The 20060-nt window shown below is 42.1% G+C and overlaps 1 protein-coding gene across 1 annotated transcript; it reads left to right on the top strand.

Annotated features, from left to right (window-relative positions):
- The first annotated feature begins 1592 nt into the window (after positions 1 to 1592).
- HSP90AB1 (heat shock protein 90 alpha family class B member 1) lies at positions 1593 to 19738 on the top strand. The gene is made up of 12 exons (XM_063305023.1): positions 1593 to 1729; positions 3075 to 3221; positions 5134 to 5340; positions 6279 to 6438; positions 7786 to 7919; positions 10917 to 11231; positions 12852 to 13017; positions 14632 to 14822; positions 15178 to 15325; positions 18009 to 18277; positions 18397 to 18730; positions 19489 to 19738. The coding sequence occupies exons 2-12, from the start codon at positions 3075 to 3077 to the stop codon at positions 19596 to 19598; spliced, it is 2181 nt and encodes a 726-aa protein (XP_063161093.1). The 5' UTR covers positions 1593 to 1729; the 3' UTR covers positions 19599 to 19738.
- Positions 19739 to 20060: the final 322 nt, after the last annotated feature.

Raw genomic sequence — 20060 nt, 5'->3', positions numbered from 1 at the left:
AGGCGCTAATCCCGAACATCTCCGCCCATCGCTTTCTCTTTCACTTAAGAGAGAAAGATCGGTGGGTCCCACAATACAAACGACACGATTAAAATCCTTTTTCTACCCGACTGGAGAACAGATTGCAACAATGATGTGCGGCAAGCATTAAAAACGGATGCGAAGCCGTACCATGAACCCCGCTGGAACCATTTTCCAGCTGATTTATTCTTTAACCCAACTTCTCTGTGCCATGCACTATAAAACTATTTATCATTACAAATAGAAAGTAGAAATTCTGTGAAGGTTTCAGCCTGAGCCTTTCAGATCTTGAAGCTTTGGACTTTTGAAAAAAGAATTTTTCAATCTTTCCCATGTACTTTTTCTCTAACCACATCTTTTGTTTTTAAAATAATATGAGAAACTAGTAGACAGACAGACAGCATCTGATGGGCAAGGTGCTATGTACAAAAACTCTATTTTATTACTCATTTTAGAGTCTTGAAGTTATCCATTTTCTTCTGTTATTGTGGAGTTCTTGGTGCTCTCTGAGCTTGGTTGTTTGCTTGCAGATGTTTCATGACCCAGCCCAGCTAGGTAACATCACTGCACACTGATGATGTTACCTAGTCAGGTAATGAAACGTCAAATCTGACGGCTGGGTTTCTAAGGTTTATAATTGCCAACCAGATCAGCTTAGCAACAAATAAACCCTCTGATGTTCCTTTAGTACTGGCTTCATAACAGTTTTGCCTTAAATTAGAACAAGGCTTCCATTTATAATCCCCCCCCCCTTTTTTTAGTGCAAACATTTTAACACCAAGTGGGTTTTGTAGAGATACTCAGTGGTATGTATGGCATTTCAGGGATAATTTAAGATGGAATAAAGGAAGAATACACCACAGTTCTGTTTTGGAGGTGATGCAAATTTTAAAATTTATTATAACTGTAATACTTAGACTGGATTTGCATGACCTACTGAGCTGCAAGCTAGTCATTTACATTTCAGTCTAGTATGTTAGGTAAATCCAGCCCATGAAATTCGTTTATGGTTCAGTGTATTGTGTGAACTGAAAAAATTAATCAACCACAGGTCAGCATGCATGTTGTACAAATCTAGTTTTAAGTGCCTAGTTTTCTGGGAGCACACCCCAATGAATTAAATATTATTTTCAAATAAAAATATGTGCTGTTAATTTATTAATCCGTTAATCAAAGCAATTTGAACGCGAATGAAAACTAGGCTTAAAAAAACTCTTAATATGTGCTCTTATAAAAAATGAAGATAATGTGTGCCATCATAAAAACAGCATTCCCTTTTAATTCGCCCGTGCATCATTCATACAAACAGGAAAAATATGAATTGAGATTTCAGACTCGGATGCAAATGAATACATGTTTTGGGGGCTTTAGAAACATTGTTTTTAAAATATATGAAGCAAATACGTGGATATTAAGAGATGAGAACTCTTACAATCAATCGACTGAAAAGGTTTCTTCCATTATAAGAGATGGAATTGTTTCAAACTGGAGAAGAACAAAGACACCGCCTCACAATAGCACCATCAGAGGGTGCTGTCGCTCACGAAACAGGCCCTTTTAAGGCGGAGGGAGCAAAGGCACGGAGGATTTCGGACTCAGCCTCTATATAGGGCCCACGGAGGCGACAGCAGTTCCTCTCCGGGCTGTGCCGCGCTCACCGTCGGAAGGTAACGCCGTGCTCCAGGCTCGTCTCCCGCCGCCGATCAAAGTAAGCGGCCTCCTCCACCCAGAAATGAAAATGAGCCCGAAAATCTCACCTCTCCGCCCCGCGAGGCTGTCCTCCTCGCTGCCCCGGCCTCTGGCGCAGGGAAGACGGACAAGGCAGCCAGTCCCCGGGCCACGTGCTCCCGGGCTCCAGAATCGCGGGCGGGGCGCCTCGGCCGCCGGCTCCTTAGCTGCGCCGGTCTCAGCTCGCGGGGCTCGCTCGAGCCGCCCGGGAACGGGCCTCGCCGCCTAGGCGTGCCCGGGCCGTGTTAATCCATGCATGGCCGCGAGGTTAGGCCTAGGCCGGTGCGTGCTCCGCGCGAGGCCAGCCCTCCGCCTGCCAGGCTTCTATGTGGAGCCCCGGATTCGCGCCCGTCCGCTCACCGGCTTGGCTTAAGAGTATCCGCCTTTTCGCGAGCAGGGAGAAACCTGTCTGGCGCTGCGCCTTCCTCGGATACACGGACGCTCCTTTGCCGATGGCCCCTCGCCAGTTCCTCGGTGTTGCAAAGGCGTCTTTTCATTTCTGTTCCTCGCGAGTTGCCAGTACGCTGACATCACGCCTTACTCAGAAATGCCGCCCTTGTGCCCGAAACCCTGATCTACGTTTTTTTCTTTAGCCTGCTATCTACGGCTCGTATTACTGCTGTTTTCGGTAATATCCGTGGAAATTTACGCGGGATTGGAATAGGAGTCAAAAGAACAAAGAAAAAGAGGGGGTCGATCTCCACGTAGCGTTACAAAACGTGTTGCGGTTATGCCTCCCTTTGAAGCCTTGATCTCTTTCAACCTTGAAATAATCCTGGCTATAAATCCTGGTTCTTGGGGAATTTAGGGTGAAGGATGACAATTTGTTAGAAGTCAGTCGATCTAAAGCTAGATTTGAGCTGGGCTTCTCTGGAACAGCTGAAGCTCGGGTTTCTAACCTTTTGGCTTTGTAAAGGTTTTGCAACATCTAAAAATGCCTTGTTCTGCTGTAGCACCCTGCTCATTGCAACTGTAATCTTATAGGGACCAAGTGGAGATGGGGGAAATACAAGGGGTCATGCTTTGTGCTGGAATGGGAGAGGGCTTAATTTTTTTTTTTGATAAGTATAGAGGAAGACAGCATGCCATTTGCTCTCTGCTGAGCCATTTACTTCCTTCTTTCTAGTCTCCTGAGGCTATTAAGCTAGGGCTGGAATACAAGGCTATCAGTTTCATCACTCCATCTTTAAAGGGTGGCAGTGCTAGAGATCTATCTCATAAGGTAGTTGGCTCTTACAGTCCACAGGATGTGAAGCACCCTTGAGCATTCTATGAAGAGATTTATGCTTCTTGCAAAGGGCATGAACTCTTGAGTTGTTTTCCAGATGCCTGAAGAAATCCAGCATGGTGAAGAGGAGGTGGAAACCTTTGCCTTCCAGGCAGAGATTGCCCAGCTTATGTCCCTGATCATCAACACTTTCTACTCCAACAAGGAAATCTTTATGCGGGAGATAATTTCCAATGCCTCTGATGTGAGTATGGAGCCTTGGAGCTGGGGGGCAGAGGAAGAGTAGAAGGCAAGTGCAGGGGAATTGGTAATACTAGGATTGGATTGAGTAAGTCTGACATTTAAATCACTTATCCTTGTAGTCCTTCATCCTATTGGCTGAAGGGATAGGAGTTAAATCCAACCCATATGGAAGACACCAGGTTGGAGAAAATTGTGTCAAGTGTTCTGGATGACATCCCAGTATGAAACCCAACAGTAATAGCATGGTACTATGTTGTTCTGATTATTGGACCTCAAACAGCTTTTTTTTTTTACCATGATCAGTGTATTTGATTAAAGAACATTGTTTCAGGTTTAAGATGTAAGTCTAGCTTTTTAAGGCAGTGTTATATTTAAATACTAGCCTAATAGTCATTGGTAGAAAAGAGTTGCATGTAAGCAGATGATGGGTTTGATAGGAAAGGGAGCAGAGTGCTGTTCTTCCACTGGGCCCAGCTTAGAAACCAAGTGGGTATTAGGGGAAGTAGAATTCCCTGTTGCACTTCTGCCAGTAGGCTAGTAATTCTTGTGAGTTTCTTTTGCATGCATATACTTACATACTTTTTTCTAGAAGATAAGCAGACTTAATTTCTTTTAATTGATGGAAGTTTTATAAAATAGTTTTTGCTTTGATAATACTGCAGAAGAGCTTAGCAGGAGGTCCAGTAGTTGCAGAAATGATTCAGTGTGTTACTGTTAATGACTTGGAACTTAATCCTAATGTTCCATCTTTTATAATATAAAGGCATAAAGAAGCATAGACTGGTGGCCTGGCATACTGGGAGAGAGACCAGAGTGTCTGCCACTGGGCATAAAATCATAGCTAGTTAGATCACACAAAAGGTCCGTCTGTCTCAGTGTTCTGTTCCTATTAGTAGCCAGCACATGCTTTGAGCATCCCACAAGAAGATTATAGTCCTCCCTGATTTATCTCAGGGTGAATGCCTCATATGTCCCCTGAAAGTCTTGAATGCAGTTTGGAACTCTTTAAAAAGTTGCCATTGAATTGCAGTGTTTACTATATTAGCATATTAAATTCAGGGAGAGTAATCCTGGTTACCGTATTTAATTTAAAATAACAAATCAGGGTAGTTTTATCTTGGCTCTACCCACTTGTCTGTCCTGGCCCTACCTATTGTTTGAAATACGGTTTCCAGCTTGCACCTTAAAGCCAAGCATGTTAGGGGCATGTCACCTAAGGCCCTCCTCCCTTTCCCATTTCTGGTTTACAGGTAACTGTAAAACAGTTGTCCTCCCTGCCATGCTTCTGTAAATGTGAACTGGCTATAATGAATGATAATTACTGATGAACACTACTGAATTCCTTTAAGCCAAGATCATCACTTCATTTTATGGTTGTAAATTTCATAATTACATGTCCTTACATGTTTTTTGTTTGGTTTGAAATTTACTGAGATCATCCAATTCATTGAATAATATGAGAGACATTTATCATGTCTGGTTTTTTTATTCCATAACAAACTACATCTTTAAATCCTTTGATTAAATTATGAAGAATAGGAGAACATCAGCCTTACTTTGAAGAAAGCAATAATACGGTGGCCCCCTTCATTTCTAGGAGCTCATAAAGCAGAGCTAGATTGTGATCCTGCATTCTATGACTAGGAATGAACTCCATTGAATTCAATGGGATGCCCTTCTGAATAGGTGGTAAAATTGTATTAATTTTTCTGACAGGGAAGTTACTCTAGAGTAAGTACATCAATCCACTAGATATATGCTTTGGAATGGTTTCTTTTTTTCCTTTTAAGATTTAAAATGGAGGTCTTTAGTTTCCTGGAATGTCTTTCTTCAAAATTAGAGGTAACATAGATGCTTGAATGATGGTTGAAGTTTGACAGAATTCACAAAACATACCATTTCTAACCTTCTAGGCTTTGGACAAGATCCGCTATGAGAGTCTAACAGATCCCTCAAAGCTGGAAAATGGCAAGGAGCTGAAAATAGATATCATCCCCAATCCTCATGATCGTACCCTTACACTGGTGGACACTGGCATTGGGATGACAAAGGCAGATCTTGTCAACAATTTGGGCACCATTGCCAAGTCTGGCACAAAAGCCTTCATGGAAGCATTGCAGGTGAGTGGCTTCAATCCAGTCTTTTGGTAAAGGGGTCTAATGCTTTGGGCCTTCACTTGACTGTGTGGTTATGACATCAAAGTTGTCTCATAGTCTGGTCATTTTGCCATAAATATGTATATCCTCAAAATTGGTAATCATCTGTATTCCCTTGGCATTCTCATGTCTTCTGTGTACAGGAACTGAGTATGAGTAGAAGCGCCTTTGCTAAAAGACAAAATTGTCAAGAATAAGAATATCTCAGAGCTTCTTGTCCAGAGGGCAGAGTCAAAACTGGCAGGGGCATCAAAATAGGAGTCTGAGTAACTAACAAAAGAGGGGCTAAGACTTCAAGTTTAGCTTGCTAACTTGAGTTGATTAGTGAGTAAGCTAACTCACCTTAAGCGAATTAGCATTATGGACATGATTTATTCTAGTGGAAAAGGGTTCTTGGATCCCTTTGACTGTTTGAGATACTGTCCAGTTCATTTGTGTACATTAAAACCTCATCAAGGCATTTCCAGGGCTAAAAACTTGCTTTGAAAATAAAGACATGGCTTTGCCATTGTGTCTGCAGATCTGGTGGTGGCATGGAGCCTGTGAAATGGTTATACTGAGTGTGGTGGTTTAACTCTATAAGCCACCCAAAGTCACATATGTGAGATGGGTGGCTATACAAATTGAATAAATAAAATCAAAACCAAACATTACAGGATATGGAATCCTATGCCCAAGATGTGCTTTCACAATATGGTCATAGAATGTAGAATCTTCTCAAGATATGTCAGATTTATACCCCATTCTTACTTATAGATGCTAAATTTAGTATAAGGAGTTGAGCTGAACTCCTTATGGGTAGAACATGCTTTTCTGGCTATGTCAAAACCTGTGTTTGTAATCTGGTGTGGTATATAAGTTACTGTTTCTTTCTGTAAATGTCACTTCCCTTCTTTCTCCAGGCTGGTGCAGACATCTCCATGATTGGGCAATTTGGTGTGGGGTTTTACTCTTCTTACCTTGTGGCTGAGAAGGTTGTGGTCATCACCAAGCACAATGATGATGAGCAGTATGCTTGGGAGTCATCTGCAGGAGGCTCCTTCACCGTTCGTACTGATCATGGTATGCAGTGATTTGTGCTTTTGGAAAACGCCATCTGCCATCTAAGGAGTGATGGGAGAGGAGGGAGAAGGAGGCTGAACCAGGGTTTTCAGTTCTTGTTTTGAAGCATCAGAGAGATTATGACAGCCCTGTTCATTACTAAGTGGACATTGCTGCACCACCCTGAGCAACAGTGGTGGAATGGTCAACATTAGATGGCAGGATATTTTTAATATTTTAAAAATGGGTTGGTCTGCATTTTTATTGTCCTTAGGGCAAGCTGGATGCATAAAATGAAATTCTTGATTCCATATCACTTACTAGATTAAAATAGGTATATCTGAACTGAAGCCACAGCTTTTTACTGTAGTTTTATTAGTTAGAATGCAGTTACAAACACAGCAACTTGCTGTTAAGCATTGTGAGTCATACCTATAACTGATGTTTTCATATGCCCCCAGAAGTTATGTTTCATTGGGTGCCTTTACTCCATTTTTCTTGTTTGTTTCCATTGTTACTTTTTTGCACCAACATTTTTTTCTTAGGCAATATTGTGCTTTTCAGGAGGGCTTCTTTCAGAATGAAGACTATTTGTAGAAAATCATACTCCTTTGCAGTGTGTGTATATTTGTGGGGGGAACCCTTGTGGCAAGTAGAGATTCAGCTTTGGTCTGGTTGGTGAGATGTAGGTAGAACTAGGAAGAAATACTCAAAGCAATTATACAAAACTTCCGTATAAGCAGCAAGTATCATTTGAGGTAATAACTTCCTTGAGATCCCTAGCTTTCTTTTCAAAAGCTGTCCTAATATTTTTCCAAGCGTAATATTCCAGGTTGGGCAGAATAGCCTAAAAGAACCAAGTTGGCTGTTTGGCATATAAGAACAATTTGAATTCTGCAATGTTGCCAAGCACCCAGATTGCAATCATGCTTAACTCTGAAACCCTGATTTGTGATGTTCACTCTTTAGAATATTATAGTGAGAATTACTGTGTGAGTTGTCTATAAAAGAAAAAGAGTTCCTAGAGAGCAGAATGAAGCATACACTGGTAGGATTTATAGGTATGGAATTCGTATATACACGCTTGAAAAATATCTCATTACAAACCCTAGGAACTTATACTTAAAAAAAGCAATCAACACAATTCAAGTTTCATTCTGTCCTGTCCAAACTACAATCTACAATTTTGTTAATGCCCAGACTTTCTCCTGCATTTGCTGGACAGTGTAATGTGGCTTTTGCTAGAAACACTCCCATTTTTAAGTTCTGACCTGGATTGCTCAGTTCAGCTTCAGACTAAGTAGCACAGGCCTCAAAGCTCAGTGCAGTATCTGACCCTGATAAAATGGCTCTCTTTGCCTGTTCTAGGTGAACCCATTGGCCGAGGCACTAAAGTGATCTTGTACCTAAAGGAGGATCAGACAGAGTATCTGGAGGAACGTCGTATCAAGGAAGTTGTGAAGAAGCACTCACAGTTCATTGGTTACCCCATCACCCTCTATGTATGTATTGGAGAGCAACAGGTCTGGTAGTGTATAGGGCAGCAAGACTGGCTGGGGAAAACCTGGGAGTTGAAGTCCACACATCTTAAAGTTGCCAAGGTTGAGAAACACTGGTCTAGGGAATAAATGTCATTGCTTCTTTTAGCTCTGTGCTGGAACCAATTTCATATTCATGCTGCTGGGGAGTACTTCCTGAACACTCCCAAGCTTGAAGATCTCTTTTTCCTGCCATAGCATTTGGGTTTTACCCAGGCCACCTAATGTAAATGCCCCTCCAGAGTAGAGGAGACTAACTCAGTCTCTCACTGAAAGAGAGCACAGGGCCAGTGTATGAAGCAAACAGACCTGAAGGAATGACTATTGAGCAGACTTGCACAATTTGTAATCCACCCTCCTCTCAAGCTAAACAGCCCAGACAAATGTCTGGCAGGTTGCGAGGGGTTGATAGAGCTATTTTTGTTACATTTCCCAGACTGCAAGTAACTACTGGGGTGGTTTGCTCTGGGTTGGCTGCAGGGTTATCTAATTTGGCTTAGGAGTTACAGAACACACAGACATGTAAGAGGGCATCCATAATCTGCCAATACAATAAAATCCCTTTTGAATTGAGTTTAGGTGATTTCATGGACATCTCCCTCTGGTTTTCTTGGGAACCAGGTGGAAGTAATTCATCACAGCCACCTCTTGGGATATTTTTTTCCAACTGTGCAGTCTAGCTTGCAGTCCTGGATGTCTTCCATTGAAGTATGAAACAGCCCCTGCCTTGTTTAGCTTCTCAACTCAGACTACCTGGATGCTGCCAATCTAGTATTCCTTTTCAAAGAGTACTATGAAACAGCATTCCCAAAATATGGTTTGAAAATAATGCAGTGTAAGAAGGACATTGACAAATCTTGGGGAGGATAATCAGAATGGTGAAGGGTCTTTCAACCAAGTCTTTTGAAGAATGGTTAAACTGTTTAGCCTTGATAAAAGGGAAGAGGTAATGGTCTTCAGATATCTGAAGGATTATCCTGCACACAGAGCAAGCAGATTTATTCTCTCTAGTTCTAAAAAGCAGAAATAAAAACAGTGGGTGAAAACTGCAGAGAAGCAGGTTTTGGCTAAAGTTTGAAGAGACATCCTAATGCAAAGAGCTACAGGTAGTCCTTGACCTATGGCCATTTAGTCAGCGACTGTTCAACAGTGCTGAACAAATGGTGGTTATGACCGGCCCTAGATGGCCCTTGGAGTTCCAGCCAACCCAGCACCCCTGCGGTTGCTTGATTGTGATCTGGGTGCCTGGCAACCCATTCTCACCACTGGTTGCCAAGTTCCCTGTGATCATGTGATCACCATTTGCAACCTTCCTTGCCAGCTTCCCCAGAAAGCCAGTGGGGAAGGTCGCAAGTTGCTGGAGTAAGTCTCCCCCACCCACATGCCCCTCTCCAGCCCTTCTGTGCTCATGCCGAGCCAGCCACTTGCACACCCTCCCCAGCCTACACCATGCCCCAGCGCACCTGGCCCATGCCTCGTGTGTACCCCTTCACACCCTCCCTGACCCACACAGCACCTCTTAAGACCTTCCCATTCCCCATTCCATGCTTCACATGCATCCTCCCTTGTGCACACCTGACCTGTGCCATGCATCTTACGCACCCTCCCCAACCCTTCCCCGTGCTCCCTTCCTCACCAGGCAGTAGCCACTTGCCTGCCTGCCTGCCATCCTGGGACTTGCAACTTCCTGTCAGCTTCTCAACTGACTTTGGTTGTGGGAAGCCAGCAGGAAATTTCCTTGTTTAATGAATGTGAGGTTCAATTAACGACAGCAACAGGGACTGCAGGGATTGCTGTCGCTGAGTGATATGGTCATGCTTTATGACTGCTTTGCTGAGTGACAAATTTCAGTCCCAATTGCCATTGTAAATTCAGGACTACCTGTATTTGACACTGGAAGAGATGTGCCTCAAGAATTGGTGGACTCTGATGCTGGAGGTTTTTTGTTTTTTTTAAGGCAGGCTAAATGGGCATCTGTCAGGAATGCTGTAGCTATAACCTACATTGCAGGTGCTGCATAAAGTGACCTCCAAGGTCCTTTCTGTCTAATTTTAATAATCTGTGAGCCTCAATAGCCACTGAGAAGGAAGGTTGTTTGTTCTGTGTGGCTCTTGGATCTACCTTCTTCCACCAGAGTGGAAATTCTGAAGGGTTGTGTCACTTGTCTTTGGATATTGCATTGCTGAATGTAGCAGAAGGAGAAAGTCATCCCTCTGTTTATGCATACGCTCTTAGTGTGCCTTCTTTCACCTAGAAGATGCATTCAGATCCATAATTTCTGCACAGATAAGCTTTCTGAGCTTGGACAAATTTTAACTGATACCTCGGGGGTAAATGTGAAGCTTCCTGACTTACTCAAAATATAGTCAACACTATAACAAATCTGATGAAGTCAAAATGATGGCATACACACAATTATGTCATGCATGTGTTATCATCCCACACCCCATGGATGCTCATAGGTATGGTTCCAGAGCAACTTGTGTTATCTGGTACAGAGAGGTTCTCTGTCCTGTGGGGAAGTCTTTTACTATGTGCATAAATCTATATGCACCCGTTCCCAATTATTCTGGGTGGTTACAATAGAAATGTATAAAAAACCACGCATGCTATGGCTGCGCAGGGCTTTGGGTTCAGCAGCAAAAAAGGGCAAAAGGAAAAGGTGTGGCTACTTCATGGAATTATAGACAGACACTGTGCTTGTGTGCTCAGAAGCATCATTTCATTTTGAATTCAAAGCTTGCACTCTCGTGTACACTCTTAGCATAAAAGCTCAAAGAGCTGTTAGAAAAGATGTAAGCTCAAAGCTCCTGCTGAACTGCCACAAGGAGAGGACTTGCCTCATCTTCTGAAAGCTTGCAGGAGACTTGATGCAAGGGGCGCCGTATCTCTGTCCCACTTAATATGTCCCTCCCTCATTCGCCCAACAAACCTTAGTAAAGCATTTCCTTCTCTTTGTAGCTGGAAAAGGAGCGTGACAAGGAGATCAGTGACGACGAAGCGGAGGAGGAGGAGAAGAAGGAGGAGGAGGAAGAGGCAGCCCCCAAAGATGAAGAGAAGCCCAAGATTGAGGATGTGGGTTCCGATGAGGAGGAGGAGGAAAGCGGCAAGAGCAAAAAGAAGACCAGGAAGATCAAAGAGAAGTACATCGATCAGGAGGAGCTGAACAAGACCAAGCCCATCTGGACCCGCAACCCTGATGACATCACCCAGGAGGAATATGGCGAGTTCTACAAGAGCCTCACTAATGACTGGGAAGACCACTTGGCTGTCAAAGTGAGTGGCTTGGAAGATGAGTGTGGAACTGGTCTGGGGGTCTGTTTGGGCAGAGGGTCCGTAGCAATTAGCAGAGGCATCCAAATGGCAGCTGTTGGTTCATGAGAAGTGGGATGATTCCAAAGAAGGCTGTGGAGGGGCCAGGCTGCAGGTCATGCTGGGCTTCTGGAGCACTGGCCATGTTTGGCCCAGGAACCTGTTTACAGCTGCCTGGTAGAGCCCTGTATCTTGACCTGTGGTTTTTATGGCTACAGAATACCTTTCACATTTTTTCCGTTAATGCAGCTCTCACAGACAAACAGCTGTCACCTTCTCTCTCGTCCCTTCTGCTTTCTCTTACCCTTGTGGCAGAATATTTTAAGGTGTTCCTTACTGTTGGCTAAGCTTTCTGCGATGAGAGTGCTTAAGGCAGCTCACCCTTTGAAGGAAAAACTTTCTTTCCCTTCAGTGCTTCTCTTAATGTCTGGCATGCAGAATAAACAGTGAACAGAAGACTCTGCCTGGAAGTTGGGTGAATGGAGATAATGGGAACCACAGTTCCAGTTACATCATTGTCCCTCATGTTTTTTTCCTTAATGTCATACCTAGCGTGGCACTTCAAGCCAGGCCAGGGGGTGGGGGGAGAACGGGACTCTCCCTCCCCTTCTTGTTTCTGTTGCTCTGTTAGAGTCCAAGGTAGAAGATTATGTTGGAAGCCAGGTCTGTCTGTGGGGTTGCTTTCCACGTTAGAACAAGCGTCTGTCCTCTGCAGCTTTGGGAAGGGTTGGAAGTGGGACAGGTGCAGCTCCTGATATTAACAATTGGAGCTGCTCTTCTGCTTCCGTATTCTTAAATGGATGGGAAGAAACTCTGACTTTCTGCTAGTGTATAAGGATTCTAAGTTGGAATCAGGACTCAAGAGTTTTTTCTTATTTCAGCAGATTTTACCACAAATAGCTTTCCAGCTTAGGGCAAAGGCCAGAATGCAGCAGCTGAAGTTATTTCTCAGTTTGCCCAAATAACAGCTTGACTGTGAGAGCTGCACTGGTTTCCAGTTAGCTTTTGGGTACAATTCAAGGTTCTGGTTATTTAAAACCCTACCTGGCTCAGGAACCTGTGGAACCATTTTCTCCCGCGGTTTCTGCCGTCCAGCAAGATCTAGAGAGCGCGCCCTTCAAGTGCCTTCGTTAAGGTATTGCCATAATCAGGGACCGCAAGGATATGCCATTTCTAGGGCTGCCCCTGGCTTTCGGAACAGGGCTCAGCCTGAGGTCAAGTCAGGAGCAGCCCTGCTGGCATTCAGGAAAATGCTGCCAAGGCCTGGCCGTTCTGGAAAGCTTTGGGAATTGATGGTCCATCTGCAGTGGGTGAGGGTGGTTGTCATAATTGCATTGCCTCAAGTATGTTAATGAATTGCTGCTGTTATTTTAGAGTTTTGTTGTGTTTCCTTCGTTCTGTATATTTTATTTTTGTGTTACTAGTAAGCCACTTAAAGCCTTTTTTGGAATGGAGCAGCAAATACATTGCAGGAAGGAAGGAATGTTCTTTGTGGCAAAGGGTGGCATTTTTCTAAGTGGGTGTTAGCCAATTGGAAGTTAGTCAGTTGCTCATGGGCTTGTCTGCTCTTCCCAATCTTCCCAGCATTTCTCTGTGGAGGGGCAGTTGGAGTTCCGGGCGCTTCTCTTCATCCCCCGCCGGGCCCCATTTGACCTTTTTGAGAACAAGAAGAAAAAGAACAACATCAAACTCTATGTCAGGAGGGTCTTCATCATGGACAGCTGTGATGAACTTATCCCAGAATACTTGAGTAAGTCCTGCATCTTTCCTGCGTTCTTCAGCTAGAATGGCGAGTTGTTTAATTTCCCTTTACCTGACTAATTTGCATTTACAATCGCCCTGTTCCCACAACATGCTTAATTCAGTCACCCACGAATGCAGTCCAAACTCTTTAGAACTGGTTTCAGCAGCACACAATGACAGTAAGTGGACCCAAAGTCACTATCTTGGGAATACACAGCTCTTGCCTATTTTCTCCAGGGCCTGGTGTACCATGAGACTTTGCATCAGGAAAGTACTGGTGAGGCTTCATGAATCACTGCCTCCTTCCTCATCAGCCAGGAAAGCAGCAGAAAGTGCTGCAGGCAATCAGTGTTGGGGAATTGTGTCCTGGGCTGCCTGACCTGACAGTGAGTTGTGTAATAGAAAGGCTTGCTTTTTCAGCCATTCTTTCTCAAGTCCTTCATTTGCTTGGAGGACTAGATATGAAGACTGGGTCATTAGTCTGGGTTCAAATATTTACACATGCATCTTGGTACTACTGAGGCTATTTTGGGCTATGTCAAGAGTTAATTGACTGGGTCAGTTAATCCCTTTTTGCACTTCCCATGACACACTAATCCATCCCCGACTCAAGTCATGTTGTGGGAATAGGGTTTATGTCTATGTAATCCTCCATTAGATACCCAGAAGTGGACAGTGCATCTGTCAAGCAACAGCTGTACAAGGTTGGTGGAATTACAATAGGCCATGTTTGACCTGTAGGATCATCTTTGCTCTGAAGTCACCTGTTCTTACTAATAGTGATAGTTCATCCAAAAGCTGGGTTTACCAGTGCCAGTGTCCTACTTCTGAGCTGTAGTCCCTTCCTGCCAGCCCAGTATCCTCGATCTTGTATCATGTTCTCCTCTTTGATTGAACTGACAAAAGCAGGGAGAGGAGAGATTAGTTGCTAAAGGGAGACAGAAAGGAGATTAACTTCCTTAGCACATTCCTGTTTGCACTATTCCTTCCAAAAGTTTGAAGCGTATTATCACTGAATTCGTTTTGTTTAAAAACATGATTAATGGGATTGGGTAGATGAATTACCTGGCCTAACCTCTTTCCCAGCGTTGGTCTCTGTACAACAGATAACATAAGTTGCTTCACTGGAGAGGGGAAGACATCTTGATGCATTCAAGGTGTTTTGGACTTTCACCAGTCCTAGTCAGCTTGGCCAATGTGAAGGGACTGGGAGTTGTTCAGAACAATTGGAATGCATTGCATGGCCTACTCTGTAGGGATATAGGGAATGCCTTGGGAATAAATAGTTCCAGGTGGTCCAAGCAAGGGAATGATACACAACAACAAATCCAGGTAAAACCAGAGAGAAAACCCTTCTCAGGCTTCTATAGCACATTGTTAGATGGGAAAGAGTTGTTCCTCACTTCAGTACATAAACCCAATCAGACGTTAAATATGAACAAAAGGCACTTTAGGAGAAGGGAGAATAAATATGCGTGGTATTTATACACATTGTCTTTCATCCTCAGATCACTGTAGGAGTTTAAGAAAATATTCACCAGTCTATTCTTACCCAAATTACATCACTGCTACAGCTGGTTTCCCCCCACCCTGATTTCCTTTGTTTTTCTTATAAACACAGATTTTATCCGAGGTGTAGTGGATTCTGAAGACCTGCCCCTGAACATCTCTCGTGAAATGCTACAGCAAAGCAAGATTCTCAAAGTGATTCGCAAGAACATTGTCAAGAAATGTCTGGAACTTTTTGCAGAGTTGGCTGAAGACAAAGAGAACTATAAAAAATTCTATGAGGCCTTTTCCAAAAATCTGAAGGTGAGAGTTCTGCCTAACTCATTTGGTAGCACAACAACCTGAAATACTTTTTAGTTTGTTTCCAACTTAATGAATCATTGAACTAGTGCAAATTGTGAAATCAGTACTGCACAGCTAAGCTCGGGTAGGCATGTCTGTTTAAAAAGAAACCCTTCAGTTCCTTACATAAAGAGAAAAGGATCTGTGGTTGTTCCCAGTTATAGTTTTCAGTTCATTTCCATATTTAAATGAAAATTTTGATTACATGTAGGGGATCAGGATCTGTCTTTTTAATTTGGATTGCCCTATTGCAGTAAGGGTGGAGAATCAATATAAATCCAAATATATAAATATATAAAAACTCATTCACCTTCAGCTGGGGATCCATGAAGACTCTGCCAACAGGAAACGTCTATCAGAGCTCTTGCGCTATCACACTTCTCATTCTGGAGATGAGATGAACTCGCTAACAGAGTATGTGTCCCGAATGAAGGACAACCAGAAGAGCATTTATTACATCACGGGTGAGTGGACAGTTCATTGATTGGCCCTGTCCGAACATACCACATGGAAGGAATGCTGATTGCCTTGAAAAGCCATCGTCTTGGCCTTGACCTTAGTTTCAAGACCAAAATCGAATTTTCTGGGTTCTTTGGAAGCCAGTAATATCAACCTGTACTGAAAATATCGCCTTCCCCAGATCTTATGGGTGTGGAGTGGAGTGGGAGGGCTCAGCTCAGTTGGAAACCCATTCTCTAAACTTGATTACTGAGACCTGAACTGAAAATCTTTAAGCAGTTTTAACTTAAGTGTTTAAGGAAATAGAAGGCCTTTGAGAAGGGCTTGTGGATATTCATATTTTTATCCTTCTACAAATTCTATATGCCATATCTAAGTTTTAAAACTTCCTACTTTTTCAATGCTTTGTTAAAAATGGTGATTCATTACTGAAATACCTGCAGATGAAATTATGCAAAACTGGCACACATAATAGAAAATGAAATTTGCATTCCAAAGGCCTAGGTCTTTGTGCAGTTGATTTACTGTGTGCCTCACATTTTAACAGTGGATGTAAAACTGTCCTTTCTTCTGCGTTGCTTCCTGGTACCACCAACTTTGGAAATGCAGCCCTTGACATCACAGAAAGGCTGGAATGTCCCCTTGGCTGATGGAAGTTCCACCTGGGGTAGATGGAGGCAGTTTATTAGAAACTCCTTCATTGATCTAACTCAAAATGGAGAACAAATTTGAATTATTCCATGCTTAATTGTGGGATTATTCAAAGCTTTTTACTACTGTCTTAACAGTATTAGCTATTTCTTTGGTTTAACCAGTGTTTCGCAGCAATGTAGTTAACTGAAAACTAGAATGAGATTTTTGTGTTTCAACAGTTATAGATCTTGGGAAATATGGACAGTAATCTACCAGTAGAATTAATTACCAAACATTATTAAGTAATTTTTCCAATTTCCTCAAAAACTTTTGCCCAGAAAGAATAAGTGGTGTTTCAGAAGTGGCAATGTGTACCATTTTATAACAACTTGTCTAGCAGAGTAAAAAACTGCTTTCATTTGTAATGTAATTTTAAACAGAAGTAATACCACTTATACATTATTTTTATTGTCAATTCTTGATTATTTGATCAGATGGGTTTAAAAGGAATTACAACATAACAAGTTTAAGAGTTGACTCATTGAGTTAAATCACCAATATCTTTTCCCATACTTTCTGAATTCTTTCAGGATAACCTGGTGTACTGTTCTATCAAAGCACACTACTCTTCAAATACTGCCAGTAATTTTATTTGGTGAGATTTTGGAAGTTTAGGAAAAAAAATACTTTGAAATCAGTTCAGTAGATTTACTGCAAAATTTCCAGTGCCACTTACGATAATTTGCATTGGAAAATTACCAGTGTTGTAATATGGCATGTTTATTTTATTATAAATTTTATTATAAAATTTAAAAATCTTAATTAAGTTTTATTAGTTATTTGTCCCAATACACAAGTATTTGGTCTGAAATATTTGAAGAAAAAGAGGAAGATACACTCAGTGTGATTTAAAGTGTGTCACGTACTGTAGAAAACAATGTAAATATTCAAAGACAATAGCATCTTTCCTTATGCTTTTCAATTTTAAAAAATGGGTAATGAAAAAACTATTGATACATATTTCAGAACAGTGTATATAGTAAAGTGGGATAGAACTTTTTCCAAAATATTCTCTACCCATATCACTGTTTGGAACTATGTTGAAATTTATAATCAATTCAGTGATCTATTAATTGCAGAATAGCTTCTTGTTAATAATTACATGAAAGCCAGTTTGGTCTAGTGGTTAAGGCACCAAATTAGAAGCAGGAAAAGCTGAGTTCTATCCTGCCTTGGGCATGGAAGCCAAATGGGTGATTTGGGACCAGTCATTCTCTCTCAGCCATAGGAAGAAGACAATGGCAAACCATTCCTGAAAATGTTTGTTAGAAAACTGCATGGAACAGATAACTGTTCTTACCAAGACTTTGTCTTCCCATTTTTTCTATTGATCATATTTTTCTGTGTATTGGGAATCGAGGAATGACAGGATTATGGGACAGTTGTTGCTTAAATTAAATTTTAAATATTTGTATTAGCAGCTATATATGTTTTGATAAGAAGAAATAGGATTGTCTTTACAGATCAAATGCTATTCAATTTATATCCATTGAAAGTTCCATTTTGAGGGTTTTAATAATCAGCATATTGAGACTAACCATCACATTTTGGAATACATTTGGAGATTTATGGGGGTACCCATTTTTCTGATACCAGTATTAATCTGTTAGCAAATCTAACTTTGAGAATAATTAAAAGTACATGCTTTGAATTCCTGTTCAAGGGGAAGGCTTCTTGTCCCATTCTCAAAGTTTTCCTGTAATTGCGGTACATTGGACTATATTTCTATCAAATTTAAGGGCTCTTTTTGGAGACACGATAATAGTTTTGCTAACTATACAGATCTTTAACCTGTGCCTTTAATGTTAAAATTGAACATTTTAAATTTTGGAAAACTAAGGCATCAACGAAGGGTCTAAGTGAGACCAAGGGCAAGGCCACCTACAGCATGCCTTTTGTGGGACTTAGTATCTAAAATGGAACTGTTCTATGGTATTATTGGAAGTCCAGGTGTATAACTGGACATTTACCACTCCCTCCTCTATGGTACTGCAGGTGAGAGCAAGGAACAAGTGGCCAACTCTGCCTTTGTGGAACGTGTGAGGAAGCGTGGTTTTGAGGTGATATACATGACGGAGCCCATTGATGAATATAGTGTTCAACAACTGAAGGAGTTTGATGGAAAGACATTAGTGTCAGTCACCAAGGAAGGCCTGGAGCTGCCTGAAGATGAAGATGAAAAGAAAAAGATGGAAGAGAACAAAACCAAGTTTGAGAATCTTTGCAAACTCATGAAGGAAATCCTGGAGAAGAAGGTTGAAAAGGTGAGATTGTCATGTTGTCTCCTTTTAACTGCTGATGTCACTATGGATGTTGGCAGTATACCTGTGCCCCCATCATACATTGATGAAGTGCCATGACTACAATTGGTTTATCTTTGTAGGTGACCGTTTCAAACCGGCTAGTCTCTTCCCCCTGTTGTATTGTCACCAGCACCTATGGCTGGACAGCCAACATGGAACGTATCATGAAGGCCCAGGCTTTACGAGATAACTCTACTATGGGCTACATGATGGCCAAGAAGCATCTGGAGATAAATCCTGATCACCCCATTGTAGAGACTTTGCGTCAAAAGGCTGAGGCAGACAAGAATGACAAGGCTGTCAAGGATCTAGTGGTACTTCTCTTTGAGACAGCATTACTTTCTTCTGGTTTCTCCTTGGAGGATCCACAGACTCACTCTAACCGCATCTATAGAATGATCAAGCTGGGATTAGGTGAGTTGCTGAGATCTCATCAGGGATCTGATATTTTTATTATTGAAGAGGCAAAACTTGTTAAATAACTGCTTCACAGGATTAGTATTTTGCCCTGATGTATTCACCCCCAGGGCTTGTTTAAACAGTGGATATTTGGCTTCAGTTAAGTCATACCTTCTTGATTTGGGTAACAATACTCCTGGAAATCTTTCCATAAATTTGCACTAAACCTTTTAACATTGAGAAATTTGTCCTGAGAGGGTGAAGAAAACTACATGGGGGCTCCACGTAACACTGCAATCTTTCACATTGGCTGGCTGTGGGTAAAGACGTGAAGCACTGCCTTGGAATCAGATACCAAAGTCTGAAGCACCAAGAAAAGATTCGTAGCCATGATGCAAACTGGCAGTTTGAAAGACCATTTATATACTCAGTGAGTGCTCTGCCTCAGGTTTCACCTGGTCTGTGACTAGTTACATATGCACATACATTGCTCCATATGCAAAAACACTAACCTACAATATGGTGAACACACTTGTCCACCTTCATGTTTAAATTGTTGAATAAACTTTGGTGCTAAATGCAGTTTACTCATACCTCTAAAATTTAAGTTATAACCTTATAGTATATCCATAGTGGACTATAGAGCTTTAGTCAGACTACGTATATTTGTAGACCTTTCCTTCAATGATACTAAGGTCATGCATGTATAGCATTTTTTCTAACCAGGCATGGTCTAAAGAATACTTTGGCATTACTGAATACTTTCCCCCTAGGAATTGATGAAGAAGACGTTGCTGTTGAAGAATCCCCTGCAACTGTATCTGAAGAGATCCCTCCCCTGGAAGGAGATGAGGATGCATCGCGCATGGAGGAGGTGGATTAAAGAGAAGGGGCGGGTCTTTCCTGTCCTGCCTCCCCCTTCCCCCATGCCATCGCCTTGCTCAGGAAGCCTGGCAGTGTTAACTGCACTCCTCAAGACGGTCTCTGTTTCTTGTACAAGTGGTAACCAATGTGGCAGGCAGCCTTCCACATTTATCTGGTTTGTCTGTTTGCTTAAAAATGCTGCTTTAGGGGGAAAAGATCAGGCCAGTGGTTCGAAGGGTTCTCCCTCCCTTTTCCATGAAGATTTTGTCTAGGTTTTGCTCGATCACCAAGCGTCCATCCAATTAGAGCTGAGGTGAACGCCCAGTGAATGTCCTTCCCATTAATACAGCAGTGAGACTCTCCCCTCCATCCCTTGCTGCTGTCCATTGTCTTCAGAAAGCAGGGACTCGCAATTTTGTTCACTGTATCTGGTTTTGTTTTACTGGAATTAAAATAAGGAAGAATATGGTTTACAATGAAA

The sequence above is a fragment of the Candoia aspera genome, chromosome 1 (genome assembly GCF_035149785.1).
Source record: "Candoia aspera isolate rCanAsp1 chromosome 1, rCanAsp1.hap2, whole genome shotgun sequence".
NCBI lineage: Eukaryota > Metazoa > Chordata > Lepidosauria > Squamata > Boidae > Candoia > Candoia aspera.
Note: the sequence above shows the minus strand (reverse complement) of the source record. Positions and strands in the feature narration are given on the sequence as shown.

Coding starts and splice junctions, on each gene's coding strand:
- HSP90AB1 (XM_063305023.1), top strand. CDS start 3,075: ATGCCTGAAGAAATCCAGCATGGTGAAGAGGAGGTGGAAACCTTTGCC. Junction 15,326..18,008: donor GAGCATTTATTACATCACGG/GTGAGTGGACAG, acceptor ATGGTACTGCAG/GTGAGAGCAAGGAACAAGTG. Junction 18,731..19,488: donor AATGATCAAGCTGGGATTAG/GTGAGTTGCTGA, acceptor CTTTCCCCCTAG/GAATTGATGAAGAAGACGTT.